The sequence below is a fragment of the Pseudonaja textilis genome, chromosome 14 (genome assembly GCF_049901715.1).
Source record: "Pseudonaja textilis isolate UNSWEBS1 chromosome 14, rPseTex1.2, whole genome shotgun sequence".
Lineage (NCBI taxonomy): Eukaryota > Metazoa > Chordata > Lepidosauria > Squamata > Elapidae > Pseudonaja > Pseudonaja textilis.
The window spans coordinates 1,031,563-1,050,000 of record NC_142003.1 but is presented as its reverse complement, the minus strand read 5'-3'; the positions used below and the strand labels follow the sequence as shown (position 1 = coordinate 1,050,000).

The 18,438-nt window shown below is 53.9% G+C and overlaps 2 protein-coding genes across 3 annotated transcripts in view; one reads left to right on the top strand and one right to left on the bottom strand.

Annotated features, from left to right (window-relative positions):
• MIEF2 (mitochondrial elongation factor 2) overlaps positions 1–5,967 on the top strand; it is a 5,969-nt gene extending 2 nt beyond the window's left edge. The window contains exons 1-4 of the mRNA XM_026704422.2: positions 1–114; positions 2,721–2,987; positions 4,046–4,220; positions 4,765–5,967. The exon at positions 1–114 is cut by the window's left edge and continues 2 nt beyond it. Coding sequence (XP_026560207.1) covers positions 2,841–2,987; positions 4,046–4,220; positions 4,765–5,822 — 1,380 coding nt within the window. The 5' untranslated portion in view covers positions 1–114; positions 2,721–2,840 and the 3' untranslated portion in view covers positions 5,823–5,967. The remainder of the gene's footprint in view (positions 115–2,720; positions 2,988–4,045; positions 4,221–4,764) is intronic.
• Positions 5,968–6,396: 429 nt separating this feature from the next.
• Positions 6,397–18,415, bottom strand: TOP3A (DNA topoisomerase III alpha). Of its 2 annotated transcripts, none has more exons than XM_087912809.1 (19): positions 18,364–18,415; positions 16,649–16,708; positions 16,322–16,395; positions 16,085–16,160; positions 15,764–15,872; positions 15,405–15,548; positions 14,919–15,089; positions 14,278–14,378; positions 14,116–14,190; positions 13,658–13,740; positions 12,839–13,046; positions 12,298–12,483; positions 11,817–11,946; positions 10,457–10,570; positions 10,193–10,358; positions 9,489–9,632; positions 9,174–9,296; positions 7,820–8,514; positions 6,397–7,159 (listed from the first exon to the last, which is right to left on the bottom strand). In XM_087912809.1, exons 2-19 carry the CDS (start codon positions 16,697–16,699, stop codon positions 6,987–6,989), a joined length of 2,823 nt encoding a protein of 940 aa, XP_087768935.1. In that variant the 5' UTR covers positions 16,700–16,708; positions 18,364–18,415; the 3' UTR covers positions 6,397–6,986. The 2 variants fall into 2 exon arrangements, with proteins under 2 accessions (XP_087768935.1, XP_026560203.1); XM_026704418.2 differs by lacking the exon at positions 18,364–18,415 and adding an exon at positions 17,409–18,185.
• Between the last annotated feature and the right edge of the window lie 23 nt (positions 18,416–18,438).

Below are 18,438 nucleotides of genomic sequence, written 5' to 3'. Positions count from 1 at the left end.
GCCATTGGTTGCGCGGGGAGGAGGGGCGGAGCTTTCGGTGGCGTTCTGTCTCGAGCCGAGGCCCTGCGCGTTTCGCTGCGGGCGGTTGAGGGTCGGAGCGCGGCGCTTCGGAAGGTGTGCGTGGGGGGGCTTTGGGGGTGAAGGGGAGGGGGTCGTAGAGGGGGAGGGGTCGAGGAGGAGAGGGCCTTGCAAGGGGAGGGGGAAGTGGAGGGCTCCTGGAAGGGCAGGGGTCTTGCAAAGGGAGGCGGTCTGGCAGGGGGCTTGGGAAAGGCTCTTGGAAGGGGAGGGGGTCTTGGAAGGGGAGGGGTTTTTGGGAGGGGGTCTTGGAAAGGGAGGCGGTCTTGGGAAAGGCTCTTGGAAGGGAGGGGGTCTTGGAAGGGGAGGGGTTTTGGGGAGGGGGTCTTGGAAGGGGAGGGGGTCTTGGGAAAGGCTCTTGGAAGGGGAGGGGGTCTTGGAAGGGGAGGGTGGTCTGGCAGGGGGTCTTGGGAAAGGCTCTTGGAAGGGGAGGAGGCTGTCATGGAAGGGCAGGGGGCTTGGAAGGGAAAGGGGCCTTAGAAAGGCGGGGGTCTTCCCGGCTGGGTGCAAAAGCCGCCGCCTTGTTGAAATGAGGAAGGGGCTGAAAATCTGCCCGATTTTTCATGGCAAAGTCTGCCTCTATTTGTTTAAGCCGCAGAGTTGGGGAGCTGCGCACCTTTGCATGGTGGCCAATCTGTCCCCTGGGTCAAAGTCCTCCTCCTCCTCCCAGGAGCCTTCGGGCTACAGGGGGGCCTGGCCTGTGAGGAGACCCCTGCAACATGGGCAAAGGCCCTTTGGTGGAGAGGAGGGGTTTAGGCACCAGGGTCTTTGTGCTGGGGGGGTCTCTTCTTAATGAAGACTGGCCATCCTTGTTTCCTCTGCAAACCGTCCTTCCCTCTCTTGGCACTTGCTCTATATGACACACACACACCCCGCAACCCCCCCCCCCCAAAAAAAACTATAGGTCCCAAGGCCTGGCTCTCACCCAGGTATCAGGGCCAGGATGTTTAGTGGAGCCCAACTGAGGTGCTTTTCTGTTATGGGTCAGTTATACAATGTCTTGATGATTGTATGATTATTTTTCACCTTTTGTTCAGTTTGCGGGGGGTGTTATGTTGTGCTGTGTTTTCCTTGGTTTTTGGTTTTTAGCCATCCAGAATTATTTTGCCCTGGCAGCCATGAGCATTTTCTAAATAAACACATTTTTCTAGTAGCCACAAAGGCCTGAGGGGACTGGAATCTGCAGCCTGGCCGCCTCTGCTAAGGTCTCTAGCATGACACCTCCTATTGTGGCTTTTGACAAAAAAGGGAAGGGGGGGGTAAGTCTGCCTCCCGGCGCAAGCAATATAACTAAATTCCATGCTAGGTAGCCCCCATTTATTTTGGATTCCAGTTTAGGATCCCTGGTATCATCATCCCACCCACCCATTTTGTACCACACATCTAGTTTCCTGGGTGACCTTGCAAAATCTGAGGTTTTGTTTTCTGCTTTCTTGACAAGCCGTAATTTTGCAACAGCCCAGTGGGCTCAAAGCTCTCGGACTGTCAGAGAGGTGGGGGGACCAGTTTGGTGTGCTGGAAAGGCCGGGGTGGGGGATTAAACCTTGAGAGAAACAGCCCCTGCAGACTCGGTCGCTTTGCTGGCTGGTGCATTATTTGATGGTGCGTATTGAGGTATGGAGAGGGGTCAGACCCACCCCGGGCCACTGGCCTCACCCAGCTTCTAGGATTTAGCCTAGAAAAGGTCATTTTCCAGTTCTCCCCTCTCCCCCCAAAAATCCTTTTCAAGCGTATCCAAGCCAGGCCATAAACAGAATTAATAATAAAGGGGGAAAGGTGAAATGGCAGGCGTGTGGAACCTGGGAGAACGGCCGCCCTAAAATTGCAGGTGTGGTCCAAGTAAGGATTCCTTCGATCCCGGAAGAAATGGGTCAGGGGGCTAGGTTAGGCTCCCTCCTAAGAAATTGGCCGCTGAAAGCAGCACAGGCACAAAATGAGCTGAGTTTGTTGGCTGCATTCAGCTGGACAAGGTCCTCCGAGTGACTGGGCAGTGCATTCTGCACATGCTTAGGAGCCCTCTGCTTGTCGGCCCATTGTGGCGTCTGGCCCATCCCTGCCTTGATTTCAGCCTGGGGCACTGGCTGGCAATGGGGAGGCTGCCAGAGCACCGGAAATATTGTTACCCTGCTCCCAAAATAGCAGCCAGAAACCTGACCCCGCCTGCTCCGGAGTCGAGGGATTCAGCTGTCTGTCTTTGGAGGTCTGGGGACGGGTGGGAGAATCCACTGAGCTCCAGTGAAGGACATTTCTGGGGGCCTCTGGCTTCGGGGGCGGCATCTGCAGCAAAGCACTTTTATTCTGGATCTGGGCAGGGGAAGCCACCGGGACCGAAAGCTGGCGGCTTTCTGGGGCTGGCAGGATCCGGGCTGGATTTTGCATGGTTCTGGGTCCCCATGGTGACGCCTTGCGGAGTGTTCTGACTCATAAATGCCAGCTGGATTGTGGCGGGGGAGGAAGGCACTGCTCTGGCCCCACCGAGATTGGCTGCTGGACTCTTGACTGACTCTTTTCCCTGGGTGGGTACAGGCAGCCCGGGGAATTCTGGGAGTTGAAGTCCATCCATCTTAAGAGCTGCCAAGGTTGAGAAGCACCGAGAGAGCCAGGTAGATAATTTGGTGGCTAATTCTCTTCTCTGCCTCTTCCAGGCCTGAAAGCTTCCAAGAATGCCCTGGTCCTCGTTGACTCTTCCTGCCTTCTCTTGGTTGCGCCCATAAAGACTTTCCCGTGGCACTAGCCAAGTTGGCACCGGCTTCTGGAGACGGACGATGGCAACCTTTGCTGGCAAGCAGGGCAAGAGGCAGGACGAGAGCAGCCTGGGCAGCCTGGTGGACCTGGTGCTGGCCAACGCCCGGGTGGTGCTGGGGGTCAGCGGTGCAGCTGTGTTGGCCCTGGCAACACTGGCGGTCAAGAGGGTGAGACCCACCGGCCCTTCTCTGCCACGGGCGACCCGTGTCTTTTGTGTGATGACGAATGTGCCTTTAGGGAGCAGGCCCGGCTCGTTGCTGGCTGCCTTTTGTTAGTGGACATTGAATGTGGGGGTCCTCTTTGCTCAACTGCCAGGCCTGCAGAAGCACCGTCCTTCCAGCTCCGCTCGGGACGGGTTGGGCAAAGCCTATTTTTGTCCTAAATATTTCCGCTGGCCTCTTTTTGGCTGATGAAACTCACAGAGGATTACTTGCGGATTTGTAATTTGCAAAAGAGCCACAAACACAATTTTTTCTTTTAGTGCTTCTCCTTCTGTTGTGGCTCAGTGGAGCATTAAATGTGTGTGGTGTGTGTGCGAGGGTGGGCTCACATGCAGCTGTTGTGGGTGCATTTTGTTGGGAGACGGGGGGTGAGTAAACCCTTCGTTCAAGCTGCCAGCCAAACAGGCCAGAGCCTCGTATCTTGAAAGCGGAGGGATTAACCGAGCAGAAGTGCCGCCTACGTTGCTTTTTAATTTCGTGACGCAGGTTATGGCCTTTCCAGTCCTTGAAATGTCCCAGTTCTGGCCTGTCTAGAACCGTAAAAAGTAGGAAAAAGTATAGGCAGTCCTGGACTTAACGGCCACAGCGGAGCCCCAAATTTTTGTTACTAAGCGAGACATTTGTCCAGCGAGGTTTCGCCTCCATTATACCACCTTCCTTGCCACAGTTGTGAAGTGAATAACCCGGTTAAGCCAATCTGTTTACACATGAAATGGGCAGCTAGCCAACATTTGTGGCTGCATCCATCCCTTCTCAAGAAGTTTGCCATTCAAAGCTTATTTTGACATTGGGGTGTGTGTGTGTGTGTGTGTGTGTTGGGGTGAGGGCGCCTGGTTGCAGAGCAGCCTGGAACTAGCCTCATAGAGGTCCAGATGTGCCCAGATGTTTCCCCAAGGAAACCTCCAGCCGTCTGGCTGCAGGCAACAATTGCCCCTTCAGCGAAGGGTGGGGCTGCCTCCGGAGAAGAGTGGCTCCTGCTAATTGGGGCGGGGTCTCTCCTCCAGTTCATTGACAGAGCCACCAGCCCACCAGGCGATGACGAGGACGACATGAAAGCCAAGCAGAAGTCCCTGGAGGAGAGCTGGCAAGAGCTAAGCCTGATCAAGGGGGCGTCCAAAGCACAACGGCAAGAGGTCGAGGAGCCCCTGCTGTCCCCCGTCACGGCTGCCCCTGCGCAGGGTGAGGCTGGGCGTGGGGGAGGGGGCTGGTCTTTCCAGGATGGGGCCACTCCCTGAGGAGACCTGACCCAATGCTCCTGTGGTGGTGGAGGAGGGTGGGTGTTCCTCCCAGGGTGGCCTTGCACACTTAAACCCCAGATATCTAACCCCAGAGTTGGATGGGCCCCCTGGTTCCAACCCATCCACCCCAAGTCCCTAAGAAGTGCCAAAATCCAAATTAAAGCATCCCCGGTTAGTGATTGTCCGGCTTTGGCCTGAACACAACTAAGGAAGGAGAACCACCAGCTTTTCGGGTCCTTGGTTCCATCTCTGAACTCCTCTCAGACTGACTAGACCAGGGGTCCCCATCCTTGGCCACTTTAGGACTTCTGGACTTCAACACCCAGAGTTCCTCAGCCAGCTTTGCTTTGAATTCTGGGAGTTGAAGTCCACAAGTCTTAAAGTGGCCGCGGTTGGAGAGCCCTGAACTAGAAGACCTTTTCGGTCAGTGAGCCGGCCATGGGTTTCCTGTAACTGACCCCCTTTTCTCTGTACCTTCCTTGCAGACACGAAAGATCTTGCCCTGCCCTCCGGGGTCTCCTTGGGGCAGTCCAAGTCCCTGCTCTGCCTCACCCTTCAGGAGAAGCTCCTCTCATTCTACAGGGATCACATCTACGTCTCTGAGACGGAAAAGGCTGCTGGGAAGCAGCTGGCCGAAGAAATCCGGGTGGAGCTGCAGACCTTCCTGAAAAACAAATCTTTGGACCTGCCCTTTGAGAACATTTCCCTGAGCGGCTACCTTTGCGACGACCTCGTTGGCCAACGCCAGCTGGAGGTGGTCTTCCACCTTCCCTTGGTCCTAGAAGACCACCTTTGGCACTTCATCCGTGGGGAAGAGACGCTCATGGATAACTCGTGGTATGGGATGATCAAACGGCGGGGCCTGGAGTATTTCACACGGGGGAGTAGCCCCTGGGACAAGTTCATTGTCGGCGGGTACTTATCGTCCAACTCGATCAACGACGCCCTCCTGAAGACCTTGGTGGCCTCCGTCAACTGGCCGGTCATCGGCAGCCTGCTGGAATGCATCATCCGGCCTTCCATGGCTCCCAGGGAGCTGAAGTTGGAAGTCCGGCACGAGCAGGTCCTCCTGGACATCACCCTCTGCCCGAGAGTGGAAATGGAGGGCAAGGTTTTCCTCGCCACCTTTTCGGGGGAACCTGTGGAGAACCTCTGGCAGCAGAGTTTTTACGCGGCGGAGGTTTCCAAGCTGAAAGAGCTGGATGCCCGAGACGGCGGCATCCGGCAGTGTTGCCTCCTCATCTTGAAGGCCACGTTTGAAAAACACCCTTTTTGGAGCAAAATCACCGGCAGCGACTTGACTCACGTTATCCTCCACCTGAGCCTCACAGAGCCGGACTGGCCCGAGGCCATGCTGGCCGTGAGGCTCCAGCAGGTCTTGGAGGAGCTGGTCCAGTACCTGGCCAAAGGTTCCCTCCCTTGCTTCTTCGATGACAGGATTGACCTCTTGAGCCACTTGCTCCCGGAGGAGATTGACGAGATCGGCTGCACCTTGTACGAGGCGTTAGCTGCGCCCGACCTCGCGGATGGGCTGGGTTTGTAAAGTGGAGAGAGCCCTGGCTTCCTTTCGGGTGGAGACGACTTGAAAGGGGTCTCTTCACACCCCCTCCTTCTCCCCCCCCCCCCCAATTGCAATTCTTTTGCACCGAATGAAAGTATTAGCTCTTGAAGTAAAATGGCCCTTGATTACAAGCCCTTTGTACTCGCTCTCTTGCCGGATTCTTTTGCCCTTCGGAGCGGATGTTCTCCGGGGAGTCTTTTCTTTCTCCCTGGGGCAGGACTGGAGGGCTGAGGGGGCAGAGGGTAGCCGATTCCCCTTCCCTCCTCTCGGATTTCCCCATTGCTTGAGTTCCGAAATCTTGTGGATGTGCACCTCTGAACGTAATGCGCTCTCTCCAGGGCTCGGAGTGAGGGCTGCGGAGGCCCCTCTGCTTGGCAGCTGCCCCGGAGAGAGTTCTTCTGATTTTTACGAATAAATCAATCAATAAAGCAAGCAAGCAAACAAGCTCAGGTTTCTTCTGAGCACCCAGGAACCAACTTCTGATGTTAACTTGTGATGTTTTCAGTACTGCTTATGTAGGGGGGTTGGAATACCGGCACACCCAACACGTCGTAGCTTAAGCCAAATATATATTTTAATTTAAAAAAATATTATCCACATCCGTTGAGAGCAGGCAGGAGCTGCCCTTAGCATTCAGAACATAGCATTGAGCAGGAGAGGAATTTTAGAAATACTAAACTCTCTGGGTTTTGTACACATATATTTTCCTTTTGAATAAATTATGATTATTCCAGTAACAGGGAGGGTGGAATAGGATTTGTATAGAGGAAAAGTTTGTTCAGCTTTGGAAGCAGGTTCCCTAAGAAAGCATCAGTCCTACAGTGAGTTCCAGGTCTTTGAGAAACGACCCTTCCTCGTTTAAATTCCCAAAGAGAAGAAAAGCTTTTAAAAATCAAAACATCAGCATAGTGTTACAGTCTAAAGTTGGGTTTCTCAACCGTGGCCATTTGAAGACGGGAGGGGGGGCTTCCGTGCCCAGAATTCTGGGAGTTGAAGTCCACCCACCTTCAAGCGGCCACGGTTGAGAAACACCTGCCTCCACGGTCCCACCTATATTTTCAAACTCAAGGTGGAGAACTGAAGCCTGCAAGGAGGAAGCCCAGCCTTCCAGAAGGCCCTCGAGTCTCGTCCGTGGCCCACGCTGCTTCAGCGATTCTGGGGACACGTGGTCTTGGTGTGGCCAGGCTGGTGGCAAACGCTGCACGTCCGTGGTTTCTTCGTAGGCGCCATCAAAGAAGAGTCGCTGTCTGATCTTTTCGCTTTGGCCCCAGGGCCCCGTTGGGCCCACTCGCCCATGGAAGGAGGAAAGGTGGAGGTGGCTGCAGCGGGAGGAGAGGAGAAAGTTAGGGGAGTATTTAAGTCACCTGAGGATGGATTCTCTCCATTTTGGTATCCTCTGGTGGCCAGGAGTTTAAACGTCGTTTTCCCAACACCTTTGGGTGGGATAAAATGGAAGCCATCTCTGCAGAGAGCTGCAGCCCCTCACCCCTCTCCTACTTCAGGGTCTTGCTGGCAGGACATTCCTGTCCTTTGGAACTGGGCAGGGTCCCAAGCTTATAAGGGAAGCTCTTACGGAAAGTTTATTTAAAGGAGCATCATCATACAAACCTTGCTGTCGGGTCCACGTCCGGAAATGAAACAGTGGTGAGATCCATTCAAGTGGACCTCTGTTTGCCGACACCCGGCAGATAGAAGCGTGCCAGATTAAAGCTGTAACTGTCTAACCCAGAGGTGCCCCAACCCTGGCAGCTTTTAAGGCTTGTGGACCGCAAGTGCCAGAATTCCACAGCTGGGATTTCAAGGGCCCAAGTTTTACGGTTGCTGAGATCTGACTCTCCTCTTAACTTGGTCCCCCTCTGGAATGCGCTGCCCCACCTTCCCAGAAAACGGAGGTGTCGCTGCCAGCGTTCCCCCCACCGCTCCCTCCAGCTGCACGTTCCACCCTGCCCACCCACCAAACCTGCCCGCTCCTCACCTACCTGGCCTCAAGCTCTCATCCGCCCACTCGAAAAAGCCGCACTGCTGCTCCCGCGGCTTGGAGCAGGTGTGGAACAGCCGCCCCTTGTTGGGCCCGTCTTTCTGCACTGTCCTGATCGTCACGGGCTGGTCGCACCTGCAGAGGGGGCTTCCTTGGCCAGCGCTGGCTCCGGGATCAGAGCCCGCCCTCCGGGGCCCCGCGGAGCCCCTTTGCCCCGGCAGGGAAGAGCCCTGGGGTGGGGCCAGGAACCCGGATGTCCCGTTGGGCCTCCAGTCGGGCTCCTGCTGGTCGGACCAGAGGAAGAATCGGCAGCTGCCGGTGTTGCATTTGTAGAACTGCCTGCCTTGGTTGGGCCCTTCTTTGCGGACGGTGAGAAGAATTGCCTCCTCGCCACAGTTGCACATCACGGCATCATTCCTGGCTGCATTGGCGAGCGCGGGAGGAGCCCCGTGTGCCGGCACAGGAGGAGGGGGCACGGGAGCCAGCAGGCGCTGGCCACGGCTGCGGATGGTGCCGTTAAGGGGGCCAGGGGCTTCCCCGGGGGGATTCCTCGGCTGAGTGGGAGCCCTGGCTGGTCCTTGCAGGTACTTGAGGTCTAGGATCTGCCTGAGATTTTCATCGCAGCCACCAACGCAACCCACAAACTCCAGGGGCATCACGGCGGGGAGGCTGCCTCGCTTGAACTTCAGTTTCAGCCTGCAGGGGGAGAGAAAGGGAAGCAATTGGCCCCGGGCCCCTGGCACTGCAGCCCCACAGCACGGAAGCTTCTGCTCGGCCCCTGTGTCCAAATGGCCCCCTGCCAACGGACTCCAAGATCTGCCCAGGGGTATTAAGATGTGGGAAAGGAAAGGGAGGGAAGGCTTTAGGTTAGGAGAAATCTGGTCCGCTCAAACAGCTGCATATTCCCAGGCACTGAGCAGCAACCGCACTTAGACTTACATGCCGCTTCACAGCCCTCTCTAGGCGGTTTACAGAGTCAGCAGCGTATCACCCCCAGCAACCTGGGTCCTCATTTTACCAACCTCGGAAGGATGGAAGGCTGAGTCAACCTTGAGGTCGAACTGCTGGCAGTCGGCAGAGTCATCCCTGCAATCCTGCCTTCTAACCATGCGCCACCACGGCTCTGAAAAGGGGGCTTCCCTCCAACTGGGGGCGCTGAGGGCAGGTTTTGTGCCTGAGGCAGCCAGATAAATCTCCCCTCACAGGTTTCCTGAATTGGAGGGCGGGGAACATAGCCAACCCTCAGCCGGAATGCAAACGCGCCCTGAAATTCCAAAGCGTGCAAAACTTAGCAGCTCCGGACATTCCGAACGGCAGCAGAAGCGAAGCTCAAGGGACCCCCGTGCGAGACTCACCGATGCACCGGAGGCGGCTTGCAGATGCCACAGACAGACTCGTCCTTGCTGACTTCCAGCACGGAGTCGGGAAACCAGACTGAGGACTTACAAGCAGGGTAGCCCAAGCAGCTGAGATAAAAGCTAGAGAAACACAAGTGGAAACGTCAGAACCAGCCGAAGAGACGCAGTTACGGATCAACCGCCCAAATGGGTCTGGTTGGCTCAATGTTTCTGCAATTAGTGCTTTTTTTTTGGGTGGGCAAACTTGCTAGAAAACCTCTTCTGTTTAAACCATGTTTAAGAAACCGTGTTTCTTGCAGCATCCCAACGCACCCTCCGTTCTTCTTGGTCTTCAGGATCATGTCAGAGTTGCACTGGGGGCATTTCCGAACCGGATCGGGCATGGCTGGGTAAATGTCATCCTCCTGCGCCACCTGGGTCATCTCCCCAAAATACTGAGCCAAGGCCTCATCCAACCTGAAAAAAACAAAAAACAAAAATGAAGCGGGCGTATTTCTCACTGCCATCAGCTACGTGGATCCTAAGCGTTTGTGCACATTATTTCCGGAGGGATTTCTGAGAGAGTCCAGGCAGAAGCCGCTTGTGGCTTTCCACGTGGTGTTGGGTTGTGCCTCTCCGTAACTGTTGCTTTAAGCTCTCATGACGGTGTATTTATTTTGTTCCGCACCTGGTTTCTTTTGGACAGCTAAATAAACACATAATTACCTGGTACTTTGCTTACACAATTGATCTTGATCAAGGAAGGACCTAAACACTGTCCCGCACTGAGCTAGCAGCACTGACTGGGTAAAAGTTCTGGGATGTGCCTGCTTTTTCCCCCCGTTTCTGAAATAGGCACTTCCCCGTGTAGATAAGACGCAAAGGTTGAAAGGAGGGATTCATCTGCGGCTCCTCCTGGCCACCCTTCTTCTCCTCTCCATCCACTGCCAACTGAGCTGGTCCAGGCAGGGGCTACAACACCCCCCCCCCACACACATAATTTTCCTTGAGGGGGGTGGGAATCTTTCAGCCCTCACTTTTTGGCCTTGGTCACAGCGGCCACGAAGACTTGCTTGTATTTCTGGATCTGCTCTCGGAGCACGGCGGATTTGTCCTTCTTCCCCTCGCAAATCAGCTTCAGGTCGTTTTCGAGTTCGGCTCGGAGATCCGGCTTGGACATCTCGTAGCCCATGGAGTCGTAGCCTGGGGGTGGGGGTGGGGGGGAGAACAGGCAGAAAGAGGAGTGGGCGGAGGAGAGGCTCAATGGGGGAGCCGGGTTTTTAGACGGGGTCCATCCTTACCTTCCACCAGCCCCATGCCCAGGTGTCCCGGAAGGAAGCGCTGGTCCGGGGTGAGCCCCACGTACATGCGGGACTTGATGGTCTCGATGTGCTCCGCGTGGGTGGCGTCTGTTCCTGGAAGCCAAGCGTTGGCATGAGTGGGCCAGGTTGCTCTCAACCCAGCAACTTTTGAGAGGGGGAGAGGACTCCGCCCCTCCAGACGTTCTGACCCAGGCTTCATTAGGCGTGATTAAACACAAACTTGTTTGAAAAGCAAAACCCATTTTAATGCAACACTGGGAATTATTTTCATTCACAGCCAAAACTAACTTAAACAGATAAGCGCACGCCTGTCAGTGCTGTGGAATGCTGCCAAAAAAAGTATCCCCCATTAATTAGAACAGTACTAGAAAAAAGAAAAACCCCAGAATACGCAGAGTTTCAAGAAGGACTCGCAAAATATTGAACTGCTTTGCTTCCTGCAAAGTGTTAGTCACCTTGGCCTGATTTTTATCCCTTAGGGGAGGGGCAATCACCCCCCAACCTTACTCCTGAGTCGCCCCTTCTGCTTCAGCTGCTCTCGCCTTCTAGCAGCTCTGCGCACAGCCGCACTGGGAACAGGCTCCCCTTGTTCCTCTGCCTCGCTGCTGCCAGACTCCGGAGGCCCCAGAGGCAGCACCTCACTCCCCGATGGTCCTGGCCCCACCTCTGCATCGGACGCGGGACCCTCATCCGAGTCCTCCCCAGACTCCCTGACTGGCTCCCTTTCGTCCTCACTGTCCAATACCTCTGCCGCCTGCACCGTCTGCCGGCGAACCACACCCCCAGAATTCCACACGTCTCAAAGCTGGCGAGTTTGGGAGCACTTTCCATCAACTGACCCTAAGCCCAACCTTTCGCCTTCCAGAGATTTGGCTCTCAACGATTCCCCAACTGCATGCTGGGAATTGTAGTCCTCACTTACAAGCCCTAGAGGTGAGCTCTGCCCACCCCTGGCAACATTCACGCCTTAAACCAAGGGGGTTCGGTTGCTTCCGTCCTGACGCCAACAGCGACCCAATCCAGCCCAGCCTCAATACCCTGGTCCTCTGCTGTTGCCCAGGACGCCTACAGTCCTCGGCCCCTTCCTCTCCCCCTTACCGCTCTGTGAGACTGATCGAATTCTGCCACCAGAGCTTGCCTCCCAGGGAAGGCTTGTGTCAGCGAAACGCTCTGCGGCAGGGAACCAAAAAGGTTCTGGCGAAGGAGCCACCGGTGTATGGGAATACCCTTAGGTCTCCAGCAAGATGGGCAACGTACATACGTTTTTTAAAAATACACCAAATAAACTCTGAAGACGAGTGAGAGACCATCCCTGATCCAGAGCCAAGGCAGAACTGACCGATGCCGTGCTTCTCCATCAGGGAAATGAGGTCCGCTTCGGTGAGCAGCTGGGGTGGGCTGGTCTCCCCTTCCACCATCTCCACCGTGGTGGGCTGGAAGCAGGAGCCCTGCTCGTAGAGGGGGATAACCTGCAGAGTTTGGGGGTGCGGAGGAAGACAAGGCAGGGGGAAACGGGGTTACGTGGGAGAGCTAAGGAAGGACGGGAGAAACGAGGAAAGGATGCAGTAGACTTTGACCTACACCCGGAATGGAGCCTGGCCCTTATGGTCCTAAGTCGTGACCGTCACAAAGTGGGTCTTCTTGTAACTTCAAAGGGTCTGCGAGTGACTGATGGTTGGTACGTTGAAGACTACCTCCGCATCGGTAGCTCAAACGGGGACTGTGAGGGAGGAGGAGTTTTTCTCCCCCTCTTAAGCTACTACAACCTCTCCTCAGGAGTTGCCCCTCGCCCCCTGCTTCCACCTATCGAGCGCTCCCACCTTGTCACTCCACCTTTCGTAAGGATAAACTTCCAGGTAATTTCTGGCCAGGATCATCAGCCCATGAGCCACGAAGCGCTCGTTGGAAATCTCAATCTCCACCGTGGTTTCCTGCCCCTTCGCGTCTTCGGAGCAGCAGGCCAGGAAGTGGCGGACGATGAATTCATACAGGCGCTGGTCGTTGCCCTTGGAGGGCACAATGGAAAGGGGAGGAGGAGAAATGGATTTGCACAGGTGTCGAGATAAACCTTTTCTCTTCCACGAGCGGCAAGGAATTCGGCCCATGCTCCCTAGACATTTCCCCCTTTCAAATGAGATCTGGAGTCGGCCTGAAAAACCCACCTGGAGATTCTAGGAATAAATATTCCCAGAGGGAAGACTTTGAACCAGAAGGAAACATATTCTTGCCCTCTGATAAAAGGGCATTTTGTAAGCGCCGCCTCGTTTACTTCTCCGATCCAAACGCACCGGTTACAACCCGCTCTCTCTTTGGAAGCAGAGCTGCACACCTGAGGTTGGCCAGTCGGTCTCGGGGACTCACCTGCAGATTCCCGGCGTGTTTGGTGGGATGTATGGGAGGATGAGCCTGATCGGATTTTGTCCCCCGCCGTGGGGTTGGCCCACCTTGGTCCAGGATCCTTTGCGCAAAGGCTCCCCAGTGGGGGTCTTGGGTCTGAAGCTGCACGAGCTGCGAGAGGTTTAAGTCTTTGGGGAAAATGTTGGTCTCTGTTCGGGGGTAACTTATGTACCTTTAAAAACCAGGAAAGGGGGGTGTTACTTTTTAAGAAGTGCTTTTGATGAATGGCCCAACGCAAGATCCGGGGGACCCCTGGAGGCTGCTGCCCATTTGCTATGAACAGCCTCTCATATCATTTCAACTGCCAGACGATTCTTCTGGCCTCTTTTCAAAAGGAATCTTTTTTCTGTTCTTAAGACAATAGCCTTTTCTGCCCTCTGCGAGGACGGGAAACCTTAATTATTTACTCCGTTACAGGCCATTCCAGCTAGGAGGTTGCAAGGCCTCGCAGTTCCTCCCTCCACCCCTTGTGGGGTATTTGAAGAGAGCTGCCCTAACGCCCCACCCCGCCAATCCCTTCCTCAGAGCAACGCGGGCTCCCTTAAATCTCTCCTCTCGGGAGATGCATTTTCAGCCTCCTGATCCCATCTGGTTTTACACAACCCTTTGCTTAGTTGTGTTTCTAGCTTGCAGCGTCTCTAGAGAGACGGGAGAGAAGGAATTGTAACATAAATCTTCCTGGCGAAAGAAAAACCCCACGGAACTGAAAGGGCACCGTCCCATTAGCCCCCACCACTTCGCCCTGCAGGGAGTTACCCTCAGAAAAATAGCTGCTCTTCCTACCCTTGGGTATACAGCTTCTCGGCAATCTTCATGGTTTCCTTGGCGTTTATTTTCAGCTTACGGGAAGCCAATTTCTCAAGTTCCTATGGCAGAAGAAGGCGAAGAGGAGGGAAAATACGCTTGATCCCTACCTGGCAAAATATGCCCCTCTGCCCACGTAAAATCAATGGGATTCCTGGAAGCAAGAACACCAGCTTGCCTCTGGCGACACTTCTCAACCCAGGAATAACCATGCGATTCTCTCAATGAGACATTCCCACGATTAAAAGATCAGTTTAGGGATGGACTTCCCACCAGAGAAGGCCAAATAGCGCTCAGATTTAGTCACTTCCCTGTCTCCTCTGAACGTCCAGGTTAAGGCTTGCGAAAGAGGGTCTACCAAGGGGGTTTGGGTCAGAAGCTCAGCTGGGAGCTTTTCTTATTCTGACTTTAAACGGTCGCCTTTTTCCAAAGCGTACCACGGTGTCCAGCGGAAGAGGTCTCCATTTGCTCTTGGGTTTGCTTCCAACCTCCACGACGGTGGCCTGAGGCGCCTAAGACAGAGGTGTGCGGAAGACAAGGTTCTTCAAAGCTCTTTGCCAAGTGCAAAAGGAAGAAGACAGGCCGGCCGGCTTACCTACCTCCATGCACATCTGGTAGAGGACAAGGCACGCCGTGTGGCTGAAGAGACGGTGTCTCTTCCAGCTGAAATCCACGGTACCCTCTTCGTGGTCGTGAGTCACTGCGGGGGAGAAGATAGATCAAGGCTCGGCCTCACCCAAGGCAACCTGCGGCCTCGTTCCGCTTGCAGCTGCAGAAAGAGGCTCGCCTGGGAGGGAAAGAGATTCTTCTTCTCAGCTGCCGGAGTCCAAAACATTAAAATGGAAACGGCTGGAGAACCAAGGCAGCCTCTGCACTTTAGGCAGACAATGCAATTTGACGACAAAGGCCAAAGTCGCCCCCATTCTAGATGAAACGAGAGAAGCGAGGCGGCAGCAGTACAGGCGTGTGTTGATGTGGAATCCATTGCGAGGCGGGCACCTGCACTCAGCCCAGAGGGCAGCCCCAAGGATGGCCGACAAAGGGACGCACTGCCTGAAGCCTGCATGAGGACACGCAAGCCCTACCACACCAGACCAAGGGGGTGTGGGAAATGCAAAACTGGGGACCCCACGCTAATAACGCAGAGAACAAGACTGCGAGCTGAGAAGCCAATTCCCACGACAGGCTTCTCGGTCCAGGTGTTTCCCTGCTTGGGCCTCACCTTCGGAACCCTGCTCACCTTTAATTCTGTAGAACGTTTCTTGAACGAAGGCTTGAATGGCTTTGAACCTTTCCACCACGAAGCCCAGGGTGGGGAACTGGCAACTCCCGTAGCTGATGAGCTGTTCCGCTAACACCTCTGGGAAGATCTTCTGAAGCCTCAGGGTCTGGAACCGGGTAAAGGCAGCACCTGGCCAAGGAAGCAGAAAAAACAAGGCCCAACGTGACAGGAAAACCACAACTCCCCTATTGGAAGGGGGGAAGAGTTATTGGACAGCCACTCTTCCCAAAAGCTGGGGACATCACAGCTCCCAGGAAAAATAAAAAGTCACTTTAACCATCAGCTATCGGAAAGTAAATCAAAACGAAGTGCTTGGTTTTAGAAAGGCCCATCCACAAAGGTCAAGCCGCTTAGTTAGCTCTGGCAACAATCCACGTTCGGTTACATCGATCTCCCCCGTATCTCAAGGTGGCGTTTGGGTCTACGGTCTGCTTTCTCTCTTACCTATTCTGAGATCCAGCTCTTGCCTCACCTCCACAGCATCGTTGACATTTGGATCTGGCTGGGTGAGGTTCTCGCAAGCGGACCTGATAGCCCGGGGTGTGATCTCCGAGAAGCGGGCTCGGAACACCTGGAGGTTTGGCTTCACTGTCCAAAGAAAGGTTCGAGGCACACTCAGTCAGGGCAAGCAAAACAAAAGCCCCGCAGAGGGAAAAACGCCTCGTGATTTGGAAGACTTTCTTAACCTCACTCAACCGATTAAAAACTCTATGGCTTCCTGGCCAGACTGTCTGTCCGGAAGAATCACACGAGGATGTGGCACATGTTGAAGGCCCAGCCCTTCACCCTTTCTCCACACACACCTGCTTTACACACGTGAATGATTTCAAAGCCAATGTTCTCCCCTTCGCGATCACAATCGGTCCAGATCACCAGGGCCTGGCACGGCCGAACCTCTCGCTCGAGGGTGCGCTGGAGTTGGTAATAATAGGATGACAGAGCAACATGAAACAATGGAGGAGAAAGAGCCACTCTCCTGAAATAAGAGATGCGCCAACGGTGTTTTATGTTACGTAACCGTGGCTGGACATAAGGCGCATTCCTCAGTCAGAAATTGCAGCCACAGAAAAAGAGGAACGATACTTTGCCTCTTATTAAAAGAGGAGGCTGCAGGCAGCACAAACCTTAATGTCCATGTAGTTTTCAGGGCAGAATTTCTCAATTTCTGCATCGAAAAGGACCAGGGGGTTACAGCTATGCCTGTTGGAACAGCATCAGAGAAAGGCATGCAGTAAACAGCAAACATTTAAAGAAATACTATCTAGGTTCTAGAGACATCTATGCTTGTAATGATATTTACCTTGTTCAAAATCTGATTATATAATTGCAGAAAGTTAATCATCTGATCTGTTGGTACGTACCATTTCCGAAATGGTGCCTTGAAATCATGAGCCAGCAAATGTCCGGACACAGATGTCATAATCAAAGTTACATTCTGCATAAAACAGAGAAAAATAAATTATTCTTGGCCATTTGTTGCTTTGCAAAGATGGATTCGTATCTTGACAGTCTAACTTATTTTTTATCCGTTTGAATTCATTAAGAATACTTGTTTTGCCACTTGGTTGCATCATTAGGTTTTTACTTATATAACTAGCAATAAAGTAAAAGTGATGGATAACATCACTGTTACATCATGTAGCGATAAGAGGTACAGAGAGAATTATGATGGACTGTTTGACACAAACCTGGTTAAACAAGTGATACTGGAATTCATAGATCTTGTTGTACTTGGACATTCCTTCCCTCTGGAAAGAAAAGCAAACAATTCTAATCAACAAGAAATCAGTTTAGCTAAATAAGTGAACCAATACAATACTCAGATAAATACTGTGAGAAATCTCTCGGGATGATTACGGCTATCAAGCAGTAATCCATGATATTTATATATAGGATGTAACTTTGCTACTATTGGCTCTTCGTAGAATTTCTCCAGAAATTCTCCTTGATCCTTTTACTACTTTTTTGCAGTCTCAAATAAAGTCATTATTCCCCCCACCCCAAAATCCCAGGCTGTTGTTTTAGAGTCCCAGGGTGGATCTTCAACTCACAAACAAGCAATTATAAATTGCTCCATTACTCTTACAACAGGCCCAAATTATTCTCCTGGTGGTCATTAACCCCAATTTAGGAACCAATGGACTAGATGTGAAATTAAAGAGTTTTCCAGTCCATCAACTTGCACAGAAATGCATGCCTGGGATCATGACAGATTTTGTGTACTTTAACAGCCGTTCTCCGAGAACGTATGGTAGAAATGATGTGTGAATTTCCCACGCCTTTGCCAGTCTGATTTTCGGCTCATTTTATAAATTGGAATCCAGACGAGCAAGTTGGACATTGATTTCAGCTTCTCCCGTCAGGTCATCCCACACACGCTGCATCTTCCCACTGACCAGGGGAAATCTCGCATTCAGGGCCAGAAAGTCGGCTTCCCCGCTCTCCTACCCTCCTCATCCTGCTGTTCGAAAGGATGTCTGCAATCCCGCGGGCTGCATCGTTTTTCTCTGCCACACAGAGAACCTTCTGGAGGTTGCGAGGTGCCATGGTCTCTGCTGCCGGCCTGAAGCGAAGGTTGGAGGAGCAGGTGAACCTCACGGTTCCCCAAGCCAATCCTCTGGCCTGGCCAAACATCCTAAAACCCGGCCGGCCGGCCCATCATGGGCCCTGGGCAGCTCCTTTTCCAGGCAACAAAGGTCTGTCGGCAAGGGAGGAGAACGCTGGTGGTCCGGTCCGAAAGAGAGCGGGTCCCTTCTTGGGGCTGGGGGGACGGGTCCCCCAAGTTTTCACAGGTCCCAGAGGTGGAGGGGGGACCCCAAATGTTCTCTGGGTGCCCCTTCCCTCAGGAGCACCAGGACAATGCCAGCCTATTGGGGGGTGGGCACAGGCAGCTTTTCCCCTACTTGGCCCCCAATGGGACCCCCACCAGGCCCAGGTTGACCTCAGGCCCTTCTGGCCGCCCACCTGCCTGCTATGTGAATCTCCCCCTCCCCACTTTTTATTCCCCCAAGATCAGGGTGGAGGAAGCCCCTGGTGCCCCTGCGCCCCCTTAGCTGCAAGGCAGAGCTGCCACCCCCCACCCACAGCCTGTGAGACCCTCCCCCAGCCAGTCCCCTCCTCCACTGGCTCCTGGAGGGGTGGGGGCTGTTCGACCTGCTCCCCCTCCCCGGATTCCCTTTCCTTTCCCGCTTCAGCTCCCAGCCGTATTTCGCGCCCAGCGGCGTCGTAAGCGCCCTCCGCAAAGCGGATTGGCGGAGAGGCGAAGGGGGCGGGGTTTCGCTCGCTTTACGGCCCTGCCGTGAAAGGACGGCGATTTGCGCAACTTCGGGGATTCCCTTTGCGGAAGGGGAAGCAGCCGGTGGCAATAAATAAAGCCTCGCCGTCGCTCAGCCCCGGAGCCCACCTCTCAGGGTTGTTGTTCTGGGGAGAACACGAGGGAGAAGTTATATCTAAAAACCATCTAACCATCCTTATGGTT

Excerpts from the sequence above, each read along its gene's own strand:
- TOP3A (XM_026704418.2), bottom strand. The coding sequence starts at position 17,594 with ATGTTTGGCCAGGCCAGAGGATTGGCTTGGGGAACCGTGAGGTTCACC. Across the intron at positions 16,396-16,648 it reads AGTATCACTTGTTTAACCAG|AATGTAACTTTGATTATGAC; the intron begins GTTTGTGTCAAA and ends TGTTTTATGCAG. Across the intron at positions 15,549-15,763 it reads CATTCACGTGTGTAAAGCAG|TGAAGCCAAACCTCCAGGTG; the intron begins GTGTGTGTGGAG and ends TTCTTTGGACAG.